Source organism: Gossypium raimondii, chromosome 13 (genome assembly GCF_025698545.1).
Source record: "Gossypium raimondii isolate GPD5lz chromosome 13, ASM2569854v1, whole genome shotgun sequence".
In the NCBI taxonomy this organism is placed as follows: domain Eukaryota; kingdom Viridiplantae; phylum Streptophyta; class Magnoliopsida; order Malvales; family Malvaceae; genus Gossypium; species Gossypium raimondii.
The window spans coordinates 54,916,040-54,939,341 of NC_068577.1; the positions used below are offsets into that span (position 1 = coordinate 54,916,040).

Sequence of the window (23,302 nt, forward strand, 5' to 3'; positions counted from 1 at the left end):
GAACAATGTGATACACTCAAATTATTCTAACAAACCAGAAAGAATCCAAAGAAAATTTTTTCAAAAAATTGCGTGAACGGACACAAGTTTAAATCTCCAATCTAAGGGTCCATTTATAACACATGAATAAGTGCTTAAGTGACTCTTTATGAACCGTCACAATTATTCACAAAGTAAAGAAGCCAAATAATTATAATGTTTCGTGATAAGAAATATTTTTTTAATTTTAAATTTCAAACTAAATATTTAAAATCCAAATGTATGATTTCTATCGTAACCAACGACACTTTTTCAACTTATCCATAGTCCTTTCTCAACCCATAAATAAGAGGATAATGCGCTTTAACGCATTCGAACTTATCTTTATATATTGAGAACAATATCTATACCAATCGAATTAATACTCAATCAACAATTATACAATATTTTGAAATTCGTAACCAATGTAAAATTCTAACATCTATATACAATTCTTGCACGGTGGATAAATGGGAAAGAACGTTAATTGTAAGTATAATGATAACTTATAAAAATAGTCATTTTTATTTGCCTCATATTATATTTTAGTCATTTATGTTTAAAATATTACGTTTAATCACTTACGTTATCGTTTTGTTACGAAGTGGTCACTCTACCGTTAAGCTCCGTTGCCTCCCCAATGGCGGTTCTACGTGGCAGTCCAAATGAGTTTTAAATGCCAATTTGGATGTCTTATGTGATAGTCTAAATTAAATTTATTTAATTATAAACCTATTTTCATCCCAACAATTGGACATCTAAGCTAGCATTTAAAACCCATTTGGACTGTCTTTAGGAGGTAACAGAGTTTAACGATAGAGTGACCACTTCGTAACAAAAAGATAATGTAAGTGACTAAAATGTAACACTTCGAACATAAGTGAATAAAATGTAATCCGAGAAAAATAAAAATAACTATTTTTATAGTTTGCACTAATTATAATGAAAACTTTACTTTATTTTGCTAAATTATTTATATTTATATAAAATTTAATAACTTAAAAATATATAATCATGTTGTAATATATTTTTAGAATTTGAAAAATTATAAAAAATCCAATCGTCGGCAATAAATTCTGAGAGGCCAACACCGCCATTGTCTTGTCCTAAAACACGCGCTTTTACAAATTTCCGAATTATATTATTTTCAGAGCTCAAAATACCCAAATTCTGCAAAAATCTATGTTTCGTTATTGGTTTTGATAATGGAGGTTTAATCGAAAATCCTTACTCAGTTTATTTTAATTTTTTCTTTATTATAAATAAATATATTATTAGTTAACATTAAAGAGAAATAAAATTTTAATGGCTCACCATACGCAGCATCACCACAACACGAGCGATGGCGTTTCACAGCGAGTTAACAGTCCCCGTTTTTCGGGTCCAATGACTCGTCGAGCTCACTCGTTTAAGCGCAACAACAATGGCAACTCCCAGACCAGTACCGGCAACAACGTTGTCGGTGGTTCAAGCAACGGCAGTAGCAACGGGAGCAACGGAAATAACTTGAGTGTGCATCATGAGATCGATCTACAATCGAGTTCCCCCAGATCGGAAGTTGGAGCTGTGGGTTTGGTTTCAATCGAAGGGTTGAGTCAAAGGAAAGGGTTGTTCTTGAGGAAGCCCAGTGTTGGATCCTTGGTTTTTGATTTCGGGTTGAAAGAGAAGAAGAAGCTTGGGCATTGGATGTTCTTGGTTTTTTGTGGAGTTTGTTTGTTTTTGGGTGTTTTTAAGATTTGTGCTACTGGTTGGTTTGGATCTGCTATCGAAACCTTAGCATCAAATCAGGTTTATTTCATGATTTAAAAAAATAAAATTGTTATAGCTGTTTTATGAATTTACTTGCACTGAAATTTAATGTTGATGGATCAATGTGAAAAATGTGATCTATTTTTGGAGATTGTTATAGCTTTTTTTTAATGATCTTGCTTGGGAAATTAACGGGTGATTGTTATTTTGTCTACTTTTTTTATTCCCTATGGGAAAGTATATTAATGGGTACAAAAACGAAATTAGGGAGTAATAGTAAGTAGCCTGATTACCATTTTTGCATTTCAAGACCATGTATAAGCCTGGAGTGGATAGTTCTATATTACTTGGATTTGGTTAAGTATATGACATGGGTATATTCAATTTTTTTAAGTTTTCAGTTTATTCTTAGGGTCTTTACAAAGTTATATCCTCGTATTCATGTCTGAATATGCATTAGACACAGTTATCGATAAAGATAACTTATATAAGAGTTGGAGTGTGTATATAGAGGCTAGAGAGTGAATTTCACCTTCTTTTAGTTGAGGACTAAGCACATCATTGGGAAAGAATATTGTGTTCTTAACTTTTGTGGAAAACTTTAATTCTATGTTACTCAAGGTGCTTTTCTTGCTTCATAAATTATGTTTAACAATAAATCATTTGTAGAACATTGCATAAGACTTTTCCTTGCTAATGTGCTATCGAAACCATAACATCAAATCAGGATTTTTTCATTATTTTTGATTTATGTGCAGTATTTTTGTTGTAGCTGTTTATGAATTGACTTGCACTGGAATTTAATGCAGATGGATCAATGTGAAAAATGTGATCTATTTTTGGAGATTGTTAGGCTTTTCTTTAATGTGAAAAATGTGCATGGTGATTATTGTCTTGTGTACTTTTTTTCCCTTCCGGAAAGTATTTATGATTAGGGAGTAAAAGTAAGTGGCTTAAGTACTGTTTTTGCATCGCAAGACCATATATTATTATGCCTGGAGTAGAGTAGTTCTATGTTACTCGGATGTGGACGTGAGTATTGGATACTTATATGTGTATAACATGGCTGCTTTGAATTCTTTCTAGTGTTTTCTATGGATTTGGAGAATTGTTGGAAGATCATATTTTCATACTCCTATCCATATATGCACTGGACATAGGTGTTGGGCACACATACTTAAAAAAGAATCAGAATAACATAGGAATAGTTGCATTCCACAGGTTCTTCTTAATCAATTTTGGGTGTGCACAGAGTAAATTTCACCTTCTTTTAGTTGATCACTATGACAGAATTTTGTGTTCATAACTTTTATACTGAAGTACTCCCATGTGTTTTTCCTACTGCATAAGTTATGTTTAATGATAGATCACTTGTAGAACATTGCATAAGACTTTTCCTTTCTAATGTGCTATCTCTATTATTGTAATTAGGATCTACCTGATCCCTCCACCAATCAACTAAAGCGAACGGATGAAGGCTCTCATGATTATGGGTACAGGGATGGAGGAAGTGATTCAGATAGAACCTTAATGACAGTGGCATCTGACATAGCAGAAGTAAGTTTAAAGTCTGCACCTTAAAATATCTCACATCTGCATGATTAACGAAGAACACTTGGAACTTGTTATTCTGATTAGCAAAAAGAACGTTGAGATTTGTTTAATTTTTTATCCAGCATTCAGGTATTTGGTCAAAACCAAGTAGTGAGAATTTCAGCCAGTGCATTGACCATTCAAAGAATCATAAGAGTATGGAATTCTTACTGCTTCATTAATATTCGCTACCTACTTTCTACTTGTGTGTTTACTGACACCTTGATGTTTCTTGTGTGTTTGCAAAGTTGTAATTTCTATGTTTTTGTTTGTTCTATGCTTCTAAGTGTTTCACTCTTTGCAGAGCCAGATGCAAAGACGAATGGCTACATTCTTGTGAATGCTAATGGTGGTCTGAATCAGATGAGATTTGGGGTCTGTTTGTTGTGTGTTTCTCATTGTTTCTTTTATAGCCTGACCTTTAATTATTACTGCAGTCTGATGTATGAATAATTTTAGAATGCAGATCTGTGATATGGTTGCTGTTGCTAAGATTATGAAGGCAACACTTGTCCTTCCCTCACTCGATCACACCTCGTATTGGGCAGATGAAAGGTTAGGTTGTTTGTGTACCGTGCTAATGTTTTCACATTGTCCGTTTTGCACCTATCCATATATCCCTCACGTGATCTGATCAAATGTTGAATACTAAAGCTATTAGTCTGTATTTACATGTTTCTTGACATGAATACTAAATCTATAACCTGTCCGATTGGTTCTGAAATGATACATTTCCACACTAATTACTCAAGGCTTTCTTTGTGAGGCCTTTGAAAACCGGCATCCATTGGTATTAATGTATGGCTAACTTATGGTTATGCCCTAGATTGACATGCTTGACATCTTCTTTTGGCTAAAGTCAAAAAAGTGTTGCATGGGATGCACTATTGTGTCAGTTAGCTAATTGATTGGTTTGATATATTTGCAGTGGCTTTAAAGATCTATTTGACTGGCAGCACTTCATCGAGACCCTGAAGGATGATGTCCGCATAGTTGAGACCATACCACCTGAGTATTCTGGAATTGAACCGTTCAACAAAACGCCAATTTCCTGGTCTAAGGTCATTACAACCTTATCTTTGTCATTGGCAAATGTCTACTGAAAATATGCAAAGCACCTATTATTGAGGATGTTTGTTTCTGTTTTTGGCCTGAAAATGGCAATAATTTTAGTAGTCCATTCATACAACTGTACAAGTGGTTTTCCTTCTGTCGACTCATATCATACATGTATCTTGTATTACTTGTTCCTTATGAGATTAGTAGCAACTAACCGCCACGTTTTCTGATTTAGGTTAGCTATTATAAGGCAGAGGTCCTTCCGTTGCTGAAGCAGCATAAAGTAATCTATTTTACGCACACAGATTCTCGGCTTGCCAATAATGATATCCCAAGTTCTGTGCAAAAACTGAGGTGCCAGGTAAGCTATAAGGCACTAAAATATTCGGCTCCAATTGAAGAACTTGGAAGCACGTTGATTTCTAGAATGCGCCAGAATGGCAGCCCTTATATTGCTCTACATTTGAGGTGAGTAGAATAAATTTATTTCTTATGAATGTTACGTTCCCACTTATCCCAGAAACGAAAAGAATACCTCCGTACTCACCTTATTTGTGTTTGGCATGATTAAGCATTTATTATCATGAAAATGGATTTTATGGTACACTTGATAAATAATGACATTGATTAACTTGATATGCTGCAAAGAAATCAAGGATGATTTATGTTACTTTTATTTGTTTAATTTATAGGTACGAGAAGGATATGCTTGCATTTACGGGTTGCAGTCATAGTTTGACAGCAGAAGAAGATGATGAGCTACGTAGGATGCGTTATGAAGTCAGCCATTGGAAGGAGAAAGAGATTAATGGGACAGAGAGAAGGTTGCTCGGTGGTTGTCCACTAACCCCGAGGGAGACTTCCCTCTTGCTTAGAGCATTGGGTTTCCCTCCAAGTACTCGGATTTACTTGGTAGCTGGTGAAGCTTATGGAAATGGAAGTATGGAGCCTCTTAAGGAGGATTTTCCTAACATCTTCTCTCATTCCTCCCTTGCAACAGATGAGGAATTGAATCCTTTCAAGAACCATCAGAACATGTTGGCTGGTCTAGACTATGTTGTTGCCCTTCAGAGTGATGTATTTGTTTATACTTATGATGGAAACATGGCAAAGGCGGTGCAAGGACATAGGCGATTTGAGAACTTCAAGAAGACTATCAACCCAGACAGGTAATTTGCTACCTATTAGATTGGATCTATTCTTAACCTTTTCAATATAGCTGTTTCCGTTCTTTTTTGAACGAATAGTTCAATGGCATCTAATCATCGTAATTTCTGGACCAAAATGTGTATAAACAATCATCCATCTGTTGGTGCAGGATGAATTTTGTAAGACTTGTGGATGAATATGACGAGGGAAATATTTCTTGGGAGAAATTCAGTTCTAAAGTGAAAAAGCTTCACGAAGATCGAAATGGAGCTCCATATCTTAGAGAGCATGGAGAGTTTCCAAAATTGGAGGAGAGTTTTTACGCAAATCCATTTCCAGGATGCATCTGTGAAAGAACAGAAGAAATATAGAGTTGTCTTTAAATGCTACGAAGTAAAAAAGCTTACTGAAAAGGAGGGTGTGCACTCTGCTGGCAATGTTGCAGACAAACCATTCCGTAAGGATGAAACCGTATATAATACCACGATTCAACTCAATGGTTGAAAAAAAAAAACACACTACAAAAGCCTGCTCGAGGGGGCAATTTCCGGGGAGGCATGTGAAGTCATCATCAATGGAGGTATCAGCAGGGCAAAGCAAATAGGGTTCAGGCATACTGTTATCAAGAGATACAGGTAATAGAGAAACATTCATTTGATGGGAGAGGGATTTCTTACCCCTAACTATCCTTCATAAGAAAATGTTGTTTATTTTAATTTTTTGGTCTATTTGCCTTTTTTGATAAAAGAGAATTGGTTTAGGTTGTTCCCATGCAAAAAGTTTAAAAAGTTTTGAATAAGTGATGGAAATATGATATAGGATAATATATTCATTGAATTGTATTACATCTGGATATTAATAATACAAAAAAAAAAAATTGAGTTCAATGATGGATGAATTTGCAGAATGGAAATATATATATATTTGCTGCATGACATGTTAGAATGCACAACGTAAATGCAAGACAAACATTCTATGGTTGACAGGAGACGATGTTTCCTTTTGGCATGTAAATATATTTATGGAGATTGAAAATTCAGGTTTCGTAACTGCCTTTCCCGACAATATATCTCTAAAATTCAAATACGAACCTTGTCCTTATAAGTGTAATGTGTCTTATCATTATACCTAACAATATCATCTCTCAAGTTCAAGCATTCTTCACTAGCAAGAAACCTTTACTTCCTTGGAGTCCAAGTTTCTTCAATCTTTGGAGTTTTCCTTGTTCTTCTTGTTCCTTGGAGTCCAAGTTTCTTGGTTGCTGCCCATATCATTTGGTATCAAGATTTAACTAAGTCCCACATAAAGCAAGTCCACTTCAAATGAGGTAATCTTCATGGGCTAGGCGTGTGGGTTAACTTGCACAAGGAAACAAGTTGTCTAAGTTTGTTAGCATCTTCCAATATCATGCACTCTTGAGTCAAATATTGAGCTTTTGGACCTCCAAGTCCGCTTTATTTATAAATTGACTTAAGATCCACATTCTCCAAACTTGATAACTTTGACAAATTCTTGAATTAACACATTTAGCTCGTTTTAAGTTATTTGGATTTAGACTATGTGATTGGAGCTTGAAGGAAGTTAAGCTTGAAGGAAGTTAAGCCCACTTTCATCATAAGTTACCTGTTCATGGGTCGGGTCAACCGACCCTGCCTTAAAGTCCGCCTGAAAAGTTGGAGGGTTTGAGTAAAAATATAGGCTCAAAAAATGAGCTTGAACAAAAAATTAAGGCACGTTTAGAAAATGAACTGAGTCTCAGATAAGTCTTTTTTGGTCCGAGTTCAATCCAGCCCGCCACGAATGTAAAAAAAAACTTGCTTTTTTTTTTAACTGTTTGTTGTTGCTTTTTTATCATTTTCTTTTTTTTCACTATTTTATTATCATTTCACAATTATGTTGTTACTATTTTGTTGTTATTATTTGGATATTAGATAACTCTTGTTTTATTGTTAATTTTGTTACTATTTTTCACAATTGCTTGTTAAATTACATTTATCTTAGTGTTATTTAAGTATACATATTCTTTTAATTTATTTTGTTTTTAGTATTTTTTATGTATTATATATATTTTTAAAAATAATATAAAAAAATTAATACGGGAAGGCCAGGTCAGACTTTGATTTTAGCATTTTTATTCAAGTTGGCTTGGGCAAAATTTTAGACCCATTTTTGGGCTCGAGCCTAGCAACGGGCCTAAATTTTTTGTTGGGCTTGGCCCAACCCATGGACACCTCTAGAGCTAACTATACAAATATAATTAAATTTGAACTTAATGACAAATTTGATGACTAACGTTTACATGTTTTATCAAAATGAATGCACACATTCAGTATTTTCGATTTGATTTATTAATTATCTTTTTGAAACCTCTTGTAAATAAATGTATGCATTCATTTTGAAACTTTTCTTAGATAATTACATTTATTTTCTTTAAATTAAGAGTTGTTTTTTAATTTCATGTATAGTTTATTTATTTTATTATTTTTCACATGTAATTATCTTATTGGATTACCTAAGTAATAAATTACATCTCATTAGAAATATTTCATATCATCCACATTAATTTTTTTAACGTTATTGTCTCAAATTTGTTAATTAAAAAAACAAAATTGATGGTTGAAAAAACTCAAAAATATAATTAAGATTATTTTAATAAAATATATAAATATCTAACATATTCAACTTGAATTAAAGTATGAATATATCATCTTTAAAGAATCTATAAAAATACTTTAAAAAACAAATAATTTTATTAAATATATTGATATTTGAATCACATAATTGGTTAGGCTGCAAAAGAACCCTAGAACTAACCTTTCATTTTCCCAATTTCCCAAATTGAAAAAAAAAATTGTATGGTAAGTGGGGGAATACTGGGGTAACCATGATAAAGCAAGAAGTAGATGATAAACTAAAAAAAAAAAGACTAAGTAGCAGTAAAAGCTTAAAACTGTACAGCTTCCCATGAGAGCAGGCATTTGGTTCAGACTGTCAGACACCAACTCTTACAATAATAATAATAATAATAACAACAACACTTCTCCTTCTGCCTTTTGTTTTTTACAATCTTTTCAAATCCACTAACCCATTGCTTTTATGTGTTTTCAGTAGCATTGTCAGAGACAAGAGCTGCCATTGAACCAAATTTTATCTGCTATGTCAGAGAAAAAGAAAGCAACAGAGAGAGTGCAGTTAATATTGAAGCCCCCACTCTCTCTCTCTCATGATTTTCAAGTGTCAGTGAAAGATAAAAAGAAAAAGAGAGAAGAAAATGGCATGGCAGCAGCAGCATCATAATCAGAACCATTAGTTTCATCCATGTTTTTAGAAGGTTTTTGCAGTTGGGAAATGGTTCCCTCAACATAAATAGGTTAAATTTGGGTGCTAGTTTTTATATTTTTAAAAGTTTTAGTTATGTTAAGTTTTATTATTTTCAGAATTTGATGCGGTTAACATATGATTATATGTATAAATATTATCTTATTTTGTTATTTTTATATATTACTCGCGGAATAATAATGGTTGTTTTATGTTAACATTAAAATTTTAAAATTTAGAAAGTATAAAAACTTAAAATGATTTAGTGGAGAGCAATTTGGTTTTTTTTAACCAACTTAACTAACATGAGAAAGTTGATTTGACCAACTTTAGTAGAAAAAATCGACCAAACCAAATTGACTTTGACTCGCTTGGTTCATTCGATTTTTTTTGTTAATTGACCTTGGGTTATTAGGTTGGATTTATATGATTATAATTTTTTTACATTTTAAATAATTTAAAAGTAATATAAAATAAGTCATTTTTTTAATAGTTCAATTTCGAGATTCAAAAATTAATAACTGACCGAATTATCTGATTAAATCTAAGCCAAAATCGACTAATCCATTTCACCCAACTAAACCAAAACCCAAAAACTTGAATACGTTAGTTTAACCAAAAATTGCTCTTCCTAACTAAATCTATAGTTGTACTCATAATATAAATTAGTACTTGAATTTAATCAAATGTTGTAGCTAAAATTTAATTTTTAAAAAATATAAAAATTAAAATTGATAAAATTCAATGATTAAATTCATAACTTTCATAAATTCTAGGGACTACTAACAGAATTTAATCAAATAAATATATACCTACTCTACACGCACTCTTGCACTTGCAGGCCTCTCAAGTAATGATATAAAACAAAGTGCTGATCAAAGACCAACTCTTTCATTAAACATTGAGGTCTAAAGACTCAATTATTAGTTGCTTGAATGAATGATGATGATGAGTGGAAGAAACAGCAGCCGGTTTCCTTTTACTGCAACTCAATGGGAAGAGCTTCAAAACCAAGTTTTAATCTTCAAGTACATGGTTTTAGGCATCCCTATACCATCTTATCTCCTCTTCACCATCAAAACAAGCTTCTTGGAGCCTCATCAACATGATAAAAGTAAAAGCAAAAGTCCCCCACTTTGTACTTTTTTGTAATGAATTGTGTTGTGTTTCATTGTTGTTTTGTGTTTGGCAGTTGGATGGAATTGTGGTGGTGAGATGAGGATGGTGAGAAAAGTGGACCCGGAACCAGGGAGGTGTCGAAGAACAGATGGCAAAAAATGGAGGTGCTCGAAATTGGCCTATACCGATTCAAAGTACTGTGAAAGACACATGCATAGAGGCAAGAACCGTTCAAGAAAGCATGTGGAAGAAGAAGAAGAAGCTAGTACCGGTATAACAATGGTGAACCCTTCTTCAACAGCAACCCAAAGCTTGTCTTTAAGCTTTTCTTCCTTTGAAACCCATGCATCAACAGAAAAACCCACCCTTTGTCTGTTGGGTTCAAGCTCTTACAGGTTCGGTCACAAACAACCTTGGACTCAATTCAAGCTCATGTCTTTTTAGTTTTTTTACTACTGGTTTTTGAGTTTATATATAGGTTGAAACAAGAGGTGGATCGTGAGCCTTGTGGGACCAGGAGGAGCTTCTCAGGTTCATCAATGGAGGATGGTACTTCATGGCAACTTCAAAGCTTGAAACAAAACAAGCATGATCAGGATGATGGTGACAAAAGAAAACCCAAAAGGAAAATCCATCGTTTCATTGATGAATGGCCACCAAAACATAGAGATTCATGGCTTGATTATGATGATCATAAATCATCAAAAAGTTCGTCAGATTCAACAACCAAGCTCTCAATATCTATTTCTTCCAGTTTTACATGATTTCCGCATTTTCAAGGTCTGATAATGGTATATTGGGAAAAGAAAAGGCATGAACTTGTGAATATGGCTGTTTTTGCTTTTAGCTAGCTTTTAAGGGACATAAATTTTGGATTTTCCAGGTGGTTGAATATCCAGTGATGGGTTTTCTGCAATGGAAGCCAAGAATTTACTCAGTGGGGTTCACTTGTTTCTGTGAATTTCAGACTGTTTATATAGTCCTTTGTTTATTATTTTCTTTTGGCTTTTCTATTTTGGGTGAGTTTTTTTAATGAAACAATGACTTTTTATCTTCCTGGTTACACTAGTTTGCCTGCAACAGATTTATATATAGTTCATATATATAAGATTGAATGGCTCCTCCAAAGGTGCTGATATGTACTCCTGGTTTTTAATTTCAAGAACTTAAATCTACTGCTTACTGCAATAATAGTCTATGTTATTGCGTTTTAACTAACAAGGCGATATTCGTAGGATAGGGTGGTCCGAGTGTAAGGAGAGGAGAGAATGAGGTTTGGGATAAGTTGATAGAAGTGAGAATGGAGGGAGAGAGTGTGGGATCTGGTCGAAGAAACCCGAGCAAATAGGGTTGTCGTACCCACTGTTAGCAAAACAACCACCAAGGGGAGCGATAACTGTAGCAAGGTCCATGAGAAGGATCACCATCACCACCGTGGAAATCGTTGAGAACCACCGACTGAGGAAGATCCATAGGTTTTAGATCGACATCAACAACTAGATTGCATGGGAGTAGTGCAACTAGTTCGTCAACACCATGCACAAGCAGTCGAGATCTATCGATGATGACAGTCTACCAAACACAATAACCTTTGCTAGAATGGTAAAAGACAAAGGCCGAGGAAACTCCCGATCGGAGAAAATGAGCCAAGCTCCAAGGGAAACTCTTGGAAAGACCACAAGGAGAGGTGAAAGAGAGGAGATTCCTGGAACTAAGGCCCGTAGCGCCAGTGGTGGAGACAAAAAACTTGGTGGAATGGCCGTTGGAGAAGTGGGCAAAGAAAGGAGAAAAAACATAAGAAAAGAAAAAGGGAGGGGAAAGAAGAAAGAGATGAAGGGAAAGAGAGGATAAAGGTAAGAAGGAAGAGAGTGGGAAGGAGAGGAGGGCCGACGATCGGTGACTAAACAAGGTTTCTCGAGATTACAAAATTGTACAGAAAAGTCGAGGGACTAGAATGACATTTTATATTATTTTAACCTTACGTATAAAATTGAAATATTTGGATCTTAACCCTTAAAAATATTACAATTATGTAATTACTCCTTTAATATTTTGGAATTTACTTATTAATCCTTTATTCTATTTAAAAGAAAATTCTTATTTACTTTTTTTTTCTCATCTAACATTGATTATAATCTATAAAAAATATAATTATGGTCGATTGAGTTTTAGTTCGATTAGCATGAGCATTATTATCAATGCAAGAGGACATAGATTCGAGTACGTTGAAACCCATTTCTCTTATTTATGAGTTAGGGAGGGATTATAAGTAGTTCTAAATATTATTTAAAAAAATTGTGTTAGGATCGTCCCGATTAAGCAACAAACAAGTAAAAATAGCAGAAGAAATTGAGAAGATGAACACACAAATTTAACGTGGAAAAACCCCTTTAAAGAGGATAAAAAATCACGGGCAAAGATAATTTTACTATAATGGCAAAAGAATGAAGAGTACAAAAGATGGAGATAAAAACTAAACCCGAAAAACAAAGAACCCGAAAACGTAAACACAAAATTCTCTGGATGTGTTATGAGTTCTAATCTAATGGGTGTGTCTCTTAATTCTAAGATTGTAAAGAGCCTATTTATAGGCTAAATTAGTAAGTCAAATAAACTATACTAATAAATGCTAAATATATTATACTAATAAATACTAAATCTTCTAGAAAGAAAATATATTTTTGTTTAACTTGACTTGCAAGCAATCTCTTAGAATTTGGATCACACAATTCTAACAATCTCCACCTTGACACGAATTCTTTCAATGCCATATTTGCCAAAACCAGCCACGGGCCTATCTTGAACTATGCAGGGAATTAACTGAGTCGAATCTATGCTTAGAAGCTGGAAGACTTCTAGCCTTCGACTTGTGCACTGCCAAATCAAAACTAACCCGGGTCTGATTTTCACGAATACAGTGCCCTAACTTTTCAAAACCTGCATCCAAAAGAGAACCTCTCTTCAACGAAACGGTCATACCTTTTTCCCTCCTATGACCAAGTTGCCTCCGCTTCAAATGAGTTGATTTTAACTCCGTAACGGACGAGGGACGTCCAATTTCACCGGTCACTATAGAACCTTCCAGAATATAAAGACTACCGGTTCTTTTACCTTTTAAGAAAACGAGAGCTCCACGAGATACTTTAATGCCGCTCGACTCGATGTTGATTCTGCATCCTTTCAAGTCTAAAATACTCAAGGAGATGAGATTCTTTCGTAAATTAGGTACATACCTGACATCTGAGAGTGTCCTAATCGTCCCATCGTGTATCCTAATTTTAACAGTACCAATACCGATTATTTTACTAGATGAATCGTTTCCCATGTGCACAACTCCACCTTCAATCGAATCGTATGTGGAGAACCATTCTCTATTGGGACACATGTGGAAAGAACATCCTGAATCTAGGATCCACTCAGACGTAAGCTTGGAATTATCGCTCGTTGACACTAACAAGAAATCATCATCGCCTTCATCAACCAAATTAGCACCAGCTATATCTTCCTCGTTACTCTCAGCAGCTCTTTTATTTCGCAGTTTATAACAATCTGCTTTGACGTGACCTAACTTTTTACAACAGCGACACCTTTTGTCTCGTTTCTTTGATGCTACCAAAACGGAAGCTTGCCTATCTGCTTTGCTATTCAAACCAAACTCATTGTCGAGTTTGTCTCTATTCAACAAATAACCCTTCACATCTTCGAACGAGAGTTTGTCTCTGCCATAAATCAGAGTCTCCCTGAAAGACTTGTATGAAGAGGGTAAAGAGCACAATAATAGCATAGCTTGATCTTTATTGTCAATATGAACCTCAACGTTCTTTAAATCATTTAAAAGAGTAATGAATTGACTGATGTGATCTTTAAAAAGCTCACATTCGTTCATGCGAAACGTAAAGAGACGTTGTTTCAACACTAAACGGTTAGCCAGAGACTTAGTCGCATAAAGAGTTTCTAACCTTTTCCACAAGGCGAATGAGGTCTTCTCCATCAATACCTCCTGCAATACAGTATTCGCGAGGCACAACCGGATTGCGACAAGGCCTTTTCATCAAGCTCTTCCCATTCATTTGATTTAGATTCTCGGGCTTTTTCCTGTAATAACCTTTTTCAAGCCATTTTGAACTAGAATTGCCATCATCCGAACTTGCCACAGATTGAAATTTGTCTCACCATCGAACTTCTCAATTTCAAACCTTGTTGTCGCCATCTCCGAACGGGGTGATCTATGAAAGTTAAACTAGCTCGATACCACTTGTTAGGATCGTCCGATTAAGCAACAAACAAGTAAAAATAGCAGAAGAAATTGAGAAGATGAACACACAAATTTAACGTGGAAAAACCCCTCTAAAGAGGATAAAAAACCACGGGCAAAGATAATTTTACTATAATGGCAAAAGAATGAAGAGTACAAAAGAAGGAGATAAAAACTAAACCCGAAAAACAAAGAACCCGAAAACGTAAACACAAAATTCTTTGAATGTGTTATGAGTTCTAATCTAATGGGTGTGTCTCTTAATTCTAAGATTGTAAATAGCCTATTTATAGGCTAAATTAGTAAGTCAAATAAACTATACTAATAAATGCTAAATATATTATACTAATAAATATTAAATCTTCTAGAAAGAAAATATATTTTTGTTTAACTTGACTTGCAAGCAATCTCTTAGAATTTGGGTCACACAATTCTAACAAATTGATATAATCGAATTTATAATAAAATTATTCCAATATATATAATTATGTGCGAGTTTAGAATAATAGCTAGAATTTCTGTTTTGCACCTTAATAATTATATAATTACTTATTTAAATTAACCTATTAATCTTTCATTTTTTAAAATAGAACAACAATATTAATTTTTTCAATAATCAATATATGTTTTTGTACCAAAAAATATCAATATATCTAAACTATATATAGTGATTTTTGTCCTAGGATAAACTACACTGTGATACAACTATTCGTTACTTTTTCTTTTTATCATCCAACTTTAAAATTTACACAATGTTTACTTAATTATATGATTTTTTCTTTTTTGGTCATTGGTCGTTAAATGACTAATGAAGAATGATGTGACAATTTTAAAATTAGCAACATTGATACATTGTGTTAATTTAGTCTTGATTCTAAAACATTTAACCCTTAACTTTTCACATCGTAATTTGATTTTTTTTCCAATTTTGCTGCTCTTTGTGACTCTTTTCACCTAAAAAACTAAAAGAATAAATTTATCAATTATATTTGATCAGAAATATACCAAAATGAAAACACTAAAAAATCGATGATAATAATTTTCTTCATTTCTCATTCTTTTTAAAATTAACTTTTACTGGCACAAAGAAAAGCAAAATATAAAAAAAGAGAGTAAATTATATAATGTGTAAATATTGAGGATTAGTCAAATTTAAAAACTGCCAAATTATGTGTGTGTTAGTAATTTATCAAATGATGACAGAAAATATCTAAATAATTTGATGATAATTTTCTAACTTGTGATTGAGTTTACTCTTTTTATTTACGACACCGTTTTCGTCTAGAAGCAGCTATAAGTCCCTAGAGCCTCTTATGTCCGTCGTCTACTGTCACATTTTCCGGCGGCTTATCAGCGCTACAATCGCTACCGGAAGAAGTCGACGACGATGCCTCTAAAAAGGTAAATTAACCGAAAAAAAGGAAATCTTCGTTCAAACTTGAAACTCTCCTCCATTGATTTCCATAACTTTTAGTTTTCAATTTTGTTTCTCGTTCTTTTTTTCTTTGCCTAGGGTTTTCTTTTGGCAGCCCAATGCAGGATCAACCGTGAACAGCCAAATCCTAAACGAAGTTTCGCAATGCGTCGAGAGCATCAATGGCGTCAAAGAAGGTCGTTGGAAAGCCACTCTCACTTTTTATAAACCCATGTTACGAGGTCAGCTACTTCTTTCACCCCTATTATTTTTAATCCTTTTTTCCCTTCTCTGTTCACTAATTCGATCAATCGGTTAATGAAACTACGTTATTCTTCAGATCAAGCGTTATCCGCCGAGTTCCCGCGTGAATTCATCGGGATTTCGCTTCCAGAACAACCAAACAAGTACTATTTCGTGCTTCGGTTCAATAAGATTGTCCTGGAATCTGATTCTTCTATTCAGTTGATAATGGAGAAATTGCAGTCTTATAAATCCAGGGTCGCCCTTAATTTCGAGGTAATTTGATTTCACTTCTCTCTTTCAAATCCCTTTCATTTATGGATCGTTGGGGATTTGAAGCAATGGGCTTGAATTTCTGATATCATTTTTGTTCTCTCGTAGGGGTTTCAATACCAGCTAGGCGACTTTCAACTGAGAGTAGGCAAAGTTGTACCTTCTCATTCTGAAAATTTGAGAGGAATAGTGATGGAGGTATTGTATTATTACTTTGTCTTATACTTTAGAACATCAATTAGAATGCTAATGTAGATTTTTTTCTCACTAAAGCCTGTTTTTATATCATTTTGACTAAATGATGGATAAAGTTGTTATTTTTCCCCTTAGATCACTGCCATAAAATTGGGAAACAAGCTGATGTTTGATTTTTCACCATAACATACACTAATTTCTAGTGGATAGTTAGGGTTTTGCCATTTCGGTGTTTGTTAATCCAAACAAGTGTGCAAATCATTGCAGGGTTGAAATGTTCTTAATTTTCGGAATGTCAAAGTGTTTATGATTGTGTATTTCATAGCAATCTGTCACTAGGGGAATAGTAATGGAGGTATTGTGTTGTTAATTGTCCTAATACTTTAAAAGTTAAAACATCCATTCGGTCTGCTGATGTAGGTGTGTTTTTGGCTAAAGCTGGTTATCTGTATTGTTTTAATCTAATGATGGGTAAAGTTGTTTCCTTATTTTCTCCTAGAGCAGTGCCATTGAGATTCGAAAACAAGCCGGTGTTTGATTTTTCAGTATTTGTCTAGTGGATGGATAGAGTTTCAGTATTTTTTTTATTATAAAAAAAAACCCAGAACAGTGTGCAAGTCGTTCTGTGGTTGGAATTTTCTACTCTTTACGGAATGTCAAAGTGTTTATGATTTTGTAGTTCTTAGAGGTATATTAATGGAGGTACTGTGTTATTACTTGTCTTATACTTTAATAACGCTTTCAGAATGCTAATGTAGATTAGGTTTTTCAGTAATGTGGGTTTTTATGTATCATCGGGCAGTGTTACAAGATTGGGAAACAAGCTGATATTGATTTTTCACTAAAATAAATCCTAATTTCTGGTGGATAGATAGGGTTTCAGGCTTTGTGAATCAGGATGAGCAAATCAATGCATGCTTATGAGTTCATACTTCTTGGAATGTCTAGCGTTTTTCATTTGCTTCAACATTCGATACTGGTACCGTCGTGTCCCTGTCTCCAGGTTAAACTATCCAGTGTTATTCCCTGAAATCCCTGAGTACTTTTTTGGTGTTTTAAGCTGTTCGGTCCGGGAAAAACCCTAGTTGTTAAACGTATTGACCAACCATAGTTCACACCAATAAAAGTTCATTCCTTTTGCAGGTGGAGTATCTTCCGATTTCTTCACTAGAGAAATCCAAACAAATCATGGAGGAGTTTTTTGATATTTGGCAAGACGCGATTTCCAAACGATCATTGCCAGGCCGTTTCATACATATAGAACCAGACTTCTTAGATTACGGACTTGCAGACCACTATACTTCACAACACACGGCTGTCCAGTACACTCATGTCACGAGTCAACTAATTGCATCGGTTCAAGCAGTACAAACTGGAAGAAATTAGGATATCGATACTCCACCCAGATCCAGAGTGACGCTGACAGAGTTTTATGATCATTATGTATGCTTACTTGTATGAGTGGATTCCTTCTCATGAAATTGAAAAAAAAGATAGTGTTGGCCTGTTTTGTTAGCATTGTGTTCTGTTGAACCTAATGAATTGTTCTTTAGTTTGTAGAAAAAATGTAGAAAGGAACAGATAAAAGTAAATGGAAGGGGAGATGAACTTAAATGCAAGCATGGATGTAATGCAGCTGTAAGTGATGCTTTAGTAGGAGTGATAACGGTTCGGTTTGTAAGTTTAGTTTTCATAGATAAATTTATCTTATTTATTCCTGTTCAAGGTTTATCCGATGTTTAAGAAGGTTTGGATAAAAATATTAATTTTTTTTAATTATTAGCTTTCAAAATTACATTTATTAATTTTTTCAAACTTACATTGTCTATGTATTGTAGATATTAGGTAATATACATTTATATTATCATTGATATGGATTATATTTAAATAAGCATATTTCTATTAAAAAAATCAACAAGAATATAATATAAATATATAAATTATGTTGGACCTACAGAAAGGTAAAGATTTCTTAACATGTATGTAATTATTATATAAATATATATTTTCCTTTTATTATTATATTTTTATAAAATTTTAAAATTATTTAAATATAATTTTACCTTTATCCAAAAAATCTGTAAAATTGATTTTCTATTTGAAAGATCTAAATAATATTTTTATTTCTTTTTATTCATTTATTTATTTTTGGTGAATATAGAAACGTGACTAGCGTGACTTAGATCTATATTACACTTGAGGCGGTGAATACCTTATTTATTAAATCAACACACGGGTTTTTTTTCATTTATTTTATTCTACCATAATACCACTATCTAAACTATCCTATTTTATTTTAATTTTATATATTTACATATATCATATTATCTTTTATTACATAAATACGTAATTTACACGTTTTTTTTGTGAAAATAAAACACTACAATACTAAATTACATAGAAAAAGCCGAAGGAATACAAGTACTCCTTTCCTTGTATACTTCAAAAAATTCTAGTGCTTCTCTTGGAGGGATCTCAAATAATTGTAAATCCTCCTTTTTTGCAAAAGCCAATTTGGCTAGATAATCTGTGTTTTGGTTATGCTCCTTAGGAATGTGTCGTAATATCTATTGACTTTCTTAAGACAATATACGGTGTATTCTTCTAATCAAAGTAGAATTTGAAATCTTCTTAGCACTTTCATGTATGGCTTTAATAACCTCCAAGTTATCCTATTGGATTATCACCTTGTCATGTCCTCTTTGTTGGATGAGTTTTAGGTCATCTAAAATGCGCCAAAGTTCGGCATCAAAGACCAAGCATTTTCCTAAGAATCGATTATATCCAAAGACCCAATCTTCATTCTCATCGCGCATAATTCCCTCTACTGCTGCATTCCCTGATTCCATCTGAACAGCATTGAGAAAAGTCCAAACCCCTGTCAGTTGTTTCCCATACGAGATTTCATAGCCTTCAATCGATTCATCTCTATAGACTAAAGAAAATTGATTGACCCAACTAGTCGAAACTTTGATTATCTAACTTGAACTCTAAGTTTTTCCTTAAAAGATGAAGAGATTCTGGTTGTTCCATAAGCTATTAAATACTTATAAATAACATATTAAATATTTGGATTAATATCACAGTTGGCCCCTAAACTTTAACTTAATGTACAATATGGTACTTACAGAAATAAAAGTCTAATTTAGTATATGTACTAACTTGAGACAACAACGAACAAATGGATGTTGCATGATTTTATAAGATTGTTTTTGGATTTTGCTTATAAATTTTACCGGTTGATTGATTTTATCCAGTGATTAAATTATTTGAATTTTTTTCTATTTCTATTTTTAAGCATTAAACAAAATAAAAAAATCAAATATATAATCAACTAGTAAAAATTATATACAAAACTCAAAATCAATAATATGACGACACAGTATATTTATTTATCCGATATTATTAAGTCATCGCGTAAATTAAGCGATGTTAAGATTTTGGGTACACTAATACACCATATAATAGTACCAAATTGGAATTTGGCTTTTACAAATACCACATTACACATTAGGTGAAAATGCAGGGGCCAAACATGACATTAACCCTAAATATTTAAACCGCCACCTATTTTTTGTTTAATAGTTTGGTTCGATCTAGGTTTATTACACATATAAATACTTCACGTTCGGCGACACCTATAGTTTCGCTATTGTATTTTAGCCGCCTTTTTTTCTTCACTATTGCTTTTCCTCTCTGTTTTTACAAAGTTTCAATCGCATCTCCTTATTCATTCATTCATTGATTCAAATTCGATTCAATCCTTGTTTATCCAATCCATTCAGATCACTGTTTCAATACTCTTTGTTCATCCAATGGAACCAAAAAAAGAGCAAACCAATGCCCCCAGAAAGGTCTGTTTCAACACCTTTTTTTAACTTCATATCCATTGATCATTGTTTCTATCAATGTTTTTTTGAGCTTTCTTTGTGATTCTTTTTCTGGGGTTTCCTTGCAGATGAGATTTGCACCCAAAGCTCCTCCCCGCAAAGCACCAAAGCTTGAGGTTAAAACGTAAATGTCGTTTTTTTATTGGTTTCTTCACTTCGAAAGCTGTTTTTTTTTTGTCTTTTTTGTTTAGTTTGTTTTTCGTTGATTGTTTGGTTTCAGTGAAGTGGTCGAAGACATTGATGCTGTTCAAGCTAGGGATTTGCTTCAGCGTTTAAATGTACTCTTTTTCTGCCAATTTTTTTTCCATTGCTGTTTTCTTGATGACAGGCATTGATTTTTCTCGTTATGTGTTATTTTCTTACAGCAAACATCTGCAAGGACAAAGCCTAAGGTTGAAAAGAAAGGTAAATTTTTCACTATATGTTATGTGTTAGTTAGGAAATTTTGTTCAAAGAAGCATTTGAGCAAAATTTTGGTTGATTAGTTGCTTTGTTTTTAATGGTAGATCCTAATGATACTTGTAATTGTAAAGGTTGTATAAAAAGAACAAAAATTGGGACACATTACATCTAAGCTCTTAGTTTTGTGCTTTTCTTGACATGCAGTTTCGTCTTCACAAGTTGCATTCGGTTTCGTCGGAGGAGGAGCTTCGATAAAAACATTCGGTACTTCCAGAGGTGCAAATCATAGAAGCGGAGAAACTTTCGGCGGTATGCTTATCCTTACATAATATGTCTCGCTCGTGATCGAGTTGAATTTCGATCGGTTTCTTATAGTCGATGCTTCTGTAGGTGGCGTTCGTGGACCGGGATTGAGAGTGGAGAAAGAATACAAAGAACCATGGGTATGTTAACTTTGGTTTATTAATGCAATCCAATATGACTGGCCTGCATACTTACTGGTTTTGTATTTCCGTTTTTTCTGTGTTTGAATGCTTCCTGTAGGATTATTACAGTTACTATCCTCTAACCCTTCCTATGAGGAGACCGTACTCGGGAAATCCAGGTATGTCATATGTCCGGTTATTACGGGATTGTTGATGTCCGACCTTGCACCATGCTACACAACTGACTATGTGACATTGTTATCCACTTAAACCTGTTTACATCTTATTGACTTCGCAATCGTAGAGTTTCTCGACGAAGAGGAGTTTGCCGCGCAAAATGTAGCTTACGATGAAAATTCGATTGAGCCTGCAGTCGGTCTTGGCTTAATGGTTAGTAATGAAACAAGTACATGAATCTAATATTTTTTATTGTCCCCTGGTTTTTTATAATGATGCTCATTGATGGGTTGGATTAGGAGGAGAACTTGGAACCAATGATGTTATTTCTTCAGTTACCACCGACTTTGCCGATTATAAAGGCCGGGCACGAGGGTGCTAGCAGCACCGGTTCATCCAGGACTGTACGTTCGGCAAAGAAGACGTGCGGGTTAACCGAGTTACCTGCAGGTCTCATGGGAAAAATGCTAGTGTATAAAAGCGGTGCCGTCAAGTTGAAGTTAGGGGATACCATTTATGATGTAAGTGACTTAAGACTTCATAGATTTATCCGAATTTGTCATATGTTTTCAATTGCAACACGACGAAGTCGTGCAGGTTATTGGTCTGAACAACTTCTTCGAATCGGTGCAGGTAAATCCGGGTTTGAGTTGTGTGTTTGCACAGGATGTTGTAGCTGTTGATACTGCAAAGAAGCAATGTTGTGTTGTTGGGGAAGTTAACAAGCATGTTATTGTAACACCAGATATGGATTCAGTTTTAAATAGTTTGAGTGAACTCTGATGGGTTTAATTTTTTCGGGTTTTCCGGATTTTCGATGTGAGTTTTACACAATACAAAGGGAAAACAAATGTTGTTAAAACAAAATTTAGTTGATTTATTTAAGGATTTGAAGATGAAACTTGAAACAGATGATTCTTTAGGTGGAAACAAGAAAAGGGTATTCCCAGCTTGATTCCATTATTATAAATGAACATTGGATTTGAGGCATTCATGCATATGAAGATTTGATGGCTTTGATGATGCTTTATTTCTCTCATATTATTGCCTTTTTTTTTCTCTCAAATAATAGTGAAATGTTATTTGAGGGATTCTTTCATAAATCGGTTTAATCTTTGTCTGGACTAGTATAGATCTAATCGGTTTCAACAACATTGTTAGTCGATCGTAATAGTATTTTAAATTTTATAAATATTTAACGTTTTATTCTATGTATTATATTATTCCTTATATTATAGGTAGTATTGAGATTTATTTTATTCTTATTTATATACTTTTTTAGTATTTTAGATTATATTTTTAACCTTAAAAGTACAATAAACGTCTTTGTATTAGGACTAGAATGAATTTTGCCCTTTACTCAAAGAATGTGTAAATTAGTACTTGTACGTCAAATCAAATGTTTGAAAGAAAATTCTCAAACTTTATCAATGTGATAAAAATGACTTTCGATCAAAGCTATCTAAAGCATATGATGAATGGATTGAACCTTGAGACAGAGGACTGGTCAAGGTTGGCACAAATCCTGATACCACCTTATCAATAAATCATAACATATTCATTATTGGAAGAAGGATATAAGAAAGGCAGGGATGATAATTCTTATCCAAACATTAGAATTCCGAACAAGATAAGGGTGGGCTTGGATGGGTGATTAGGTGCGGTGTGATGCGATGTGGTAATTAGCTTACTTTTTGTCTCACACTACAGCATCGCTACAGTATATAATTTCATCGCCATCGCTGTTTTTATACTAACAACAGGTAAACGCACTGCTCATCTAAGCCCAACCTAAGTTTGCTAGATTAGCACTAATGACAACATATCGAAGGAAAAATTACGTCATCAAACTTTTAAATTGAATAAAATTGAAAGTTTAATAAATAAATAAATAAAAAAGCAATCGGATAAAAATTCAGGACAGATTTATTCATATTCTCAAGTATAAAAGAAAGATTGCACTTTTAAGTTTTAAAATTTATTAAGTAATTAGCACGTAATTGACATTTAATTAATAAATAGT

The 23,302-nt window shown here is 33.7% G+C and overlaps 4 protein-coding genes across 6 annotated transcripts; all 4 read left to right on the forward strand.

The window, feature by feature from the left end:
• The first annotated feature begins 1,088 nt into the window (after positions 1–1,088).
• On the forward strand, positions 1,089–6,455 carry LOC105783411 (O-fucosyltransferase 35). 2 transcript variants are annotated; one of them, XM_012608853.2, is made up of 10 exons: positions 1,089–1,229; positions 1,342–1,806; positions 3,199–3,324; positions 3,444–3,516; positions 3,665–3,735; positions 3,827–3,915; positions 4,289–4,421; positions 4,655–4,887; positions 5,112–5,588; positions 5,738–6,455. In XM_012608853.2, the coding sequence occupies exons 1-10, from the start codon at positions 1,224–1,226 to the stop codon at positions 5,937–5,939; spliced, it is 1,875 nt and encodes a 624-aa protein (XP_012464307.1). In that variant the 5' UTR covers positions 1,089–1,223; the 3' UTR covers positions 5,940–6,455. The 2 variants fall into 2 exon arrangements, with proteins under 2 accessions (XP_012464307.1, XP_012464306.1); XM_012608852.2 differs by having other exon boundaries at positions 1,116–1,806.
• Positions 6,456–9,735: 3,280 nt separating this feature from the next.
• LOC105784389 (growth-regulating factor 6) lies at positions 9,736–11,068 on the forward strand. Of its 2 annotated transcripts, XM_012610250.2 has the most exons (4): positions 9,736–10,000; positions 10,079–10,400; positions 10,484–10,785; positions 10,889–11,068. In XM_012610250.2, exons 1-3 carry the CDS (start codon positions 9,826–9,828, stop codon positions 10,767–10,769), a joined length of 783 nt encoding a protein of 260 aa, XP_012465704.1. In that variant the 5' UTR covers positions 9,736–9,825; the 3' UTR covers positions 10,770–10,785; positions 10,889–11,068. The 2 variants fall into 2 exon arrangements, with proteins under 2 accessions (XP_012465704.1, XP_012465703.1); XM_012610249.2 differs by having other exon boundaries at positions 9,738–10,000; positions 10,484–11,068.
• Positions 11,069–15,514: 4,446 nt separating this feature from the next.
• LOC105783863 (mediator of RNA polymerase II transcription subunit 20a) lies at positions 15,515–18,116 on the forward strand. The gene is made up of 5 exons (XM_012609550.2): positions 15,515–15,661; positions 15,774–15,916; positions 16,015–16,193; positions 16,299–16,388; positions 17,529–18,116. The coding sequence occupies exons 1-5, from the start codon at positions 15,648–15,650 to the stop codon at positions 17,769–17,771; spliced, it is 669 nt and encodes a 222-aa protein (XP_012465004.1). The 5' UTR covers positions 15,515–15,647; the 3' UTR covers positions 17,772–18,116.
• A 1,932-nt stretch (positions 18,117–20,048) lies between these two features.
• On the forward strand, positions 20,049–22,262 carry LOC105781790 (hypothetical protein). Its single transcript, XM_012606317.2, has 10 exons — positions 20,049–20,239; positions 20,344–20,399; positions 20,496–20,553; positions 20,641–20,680; positions 20,882–20,986; positions 21,068–21,120; positions 21,221–21,281; positions 21,407–21,492; positions 21,579–21,800; positions 21,913–22,262. The coding sequence occupies exons 1-10, from the start codon at positions 20,201–20,203 to the stop codon at positions 22,060–22,062; spliced, it is 870 nt and encodes a 289-aa protein (XP_012461771.1). The 5' UTR covers positions 20,049–20,200; the 3' UTR covers positions 22,063–22,262.
• The last annotated feature ends 1,040 nt before the right edge of the window (positions 22,263–23,302 follow it).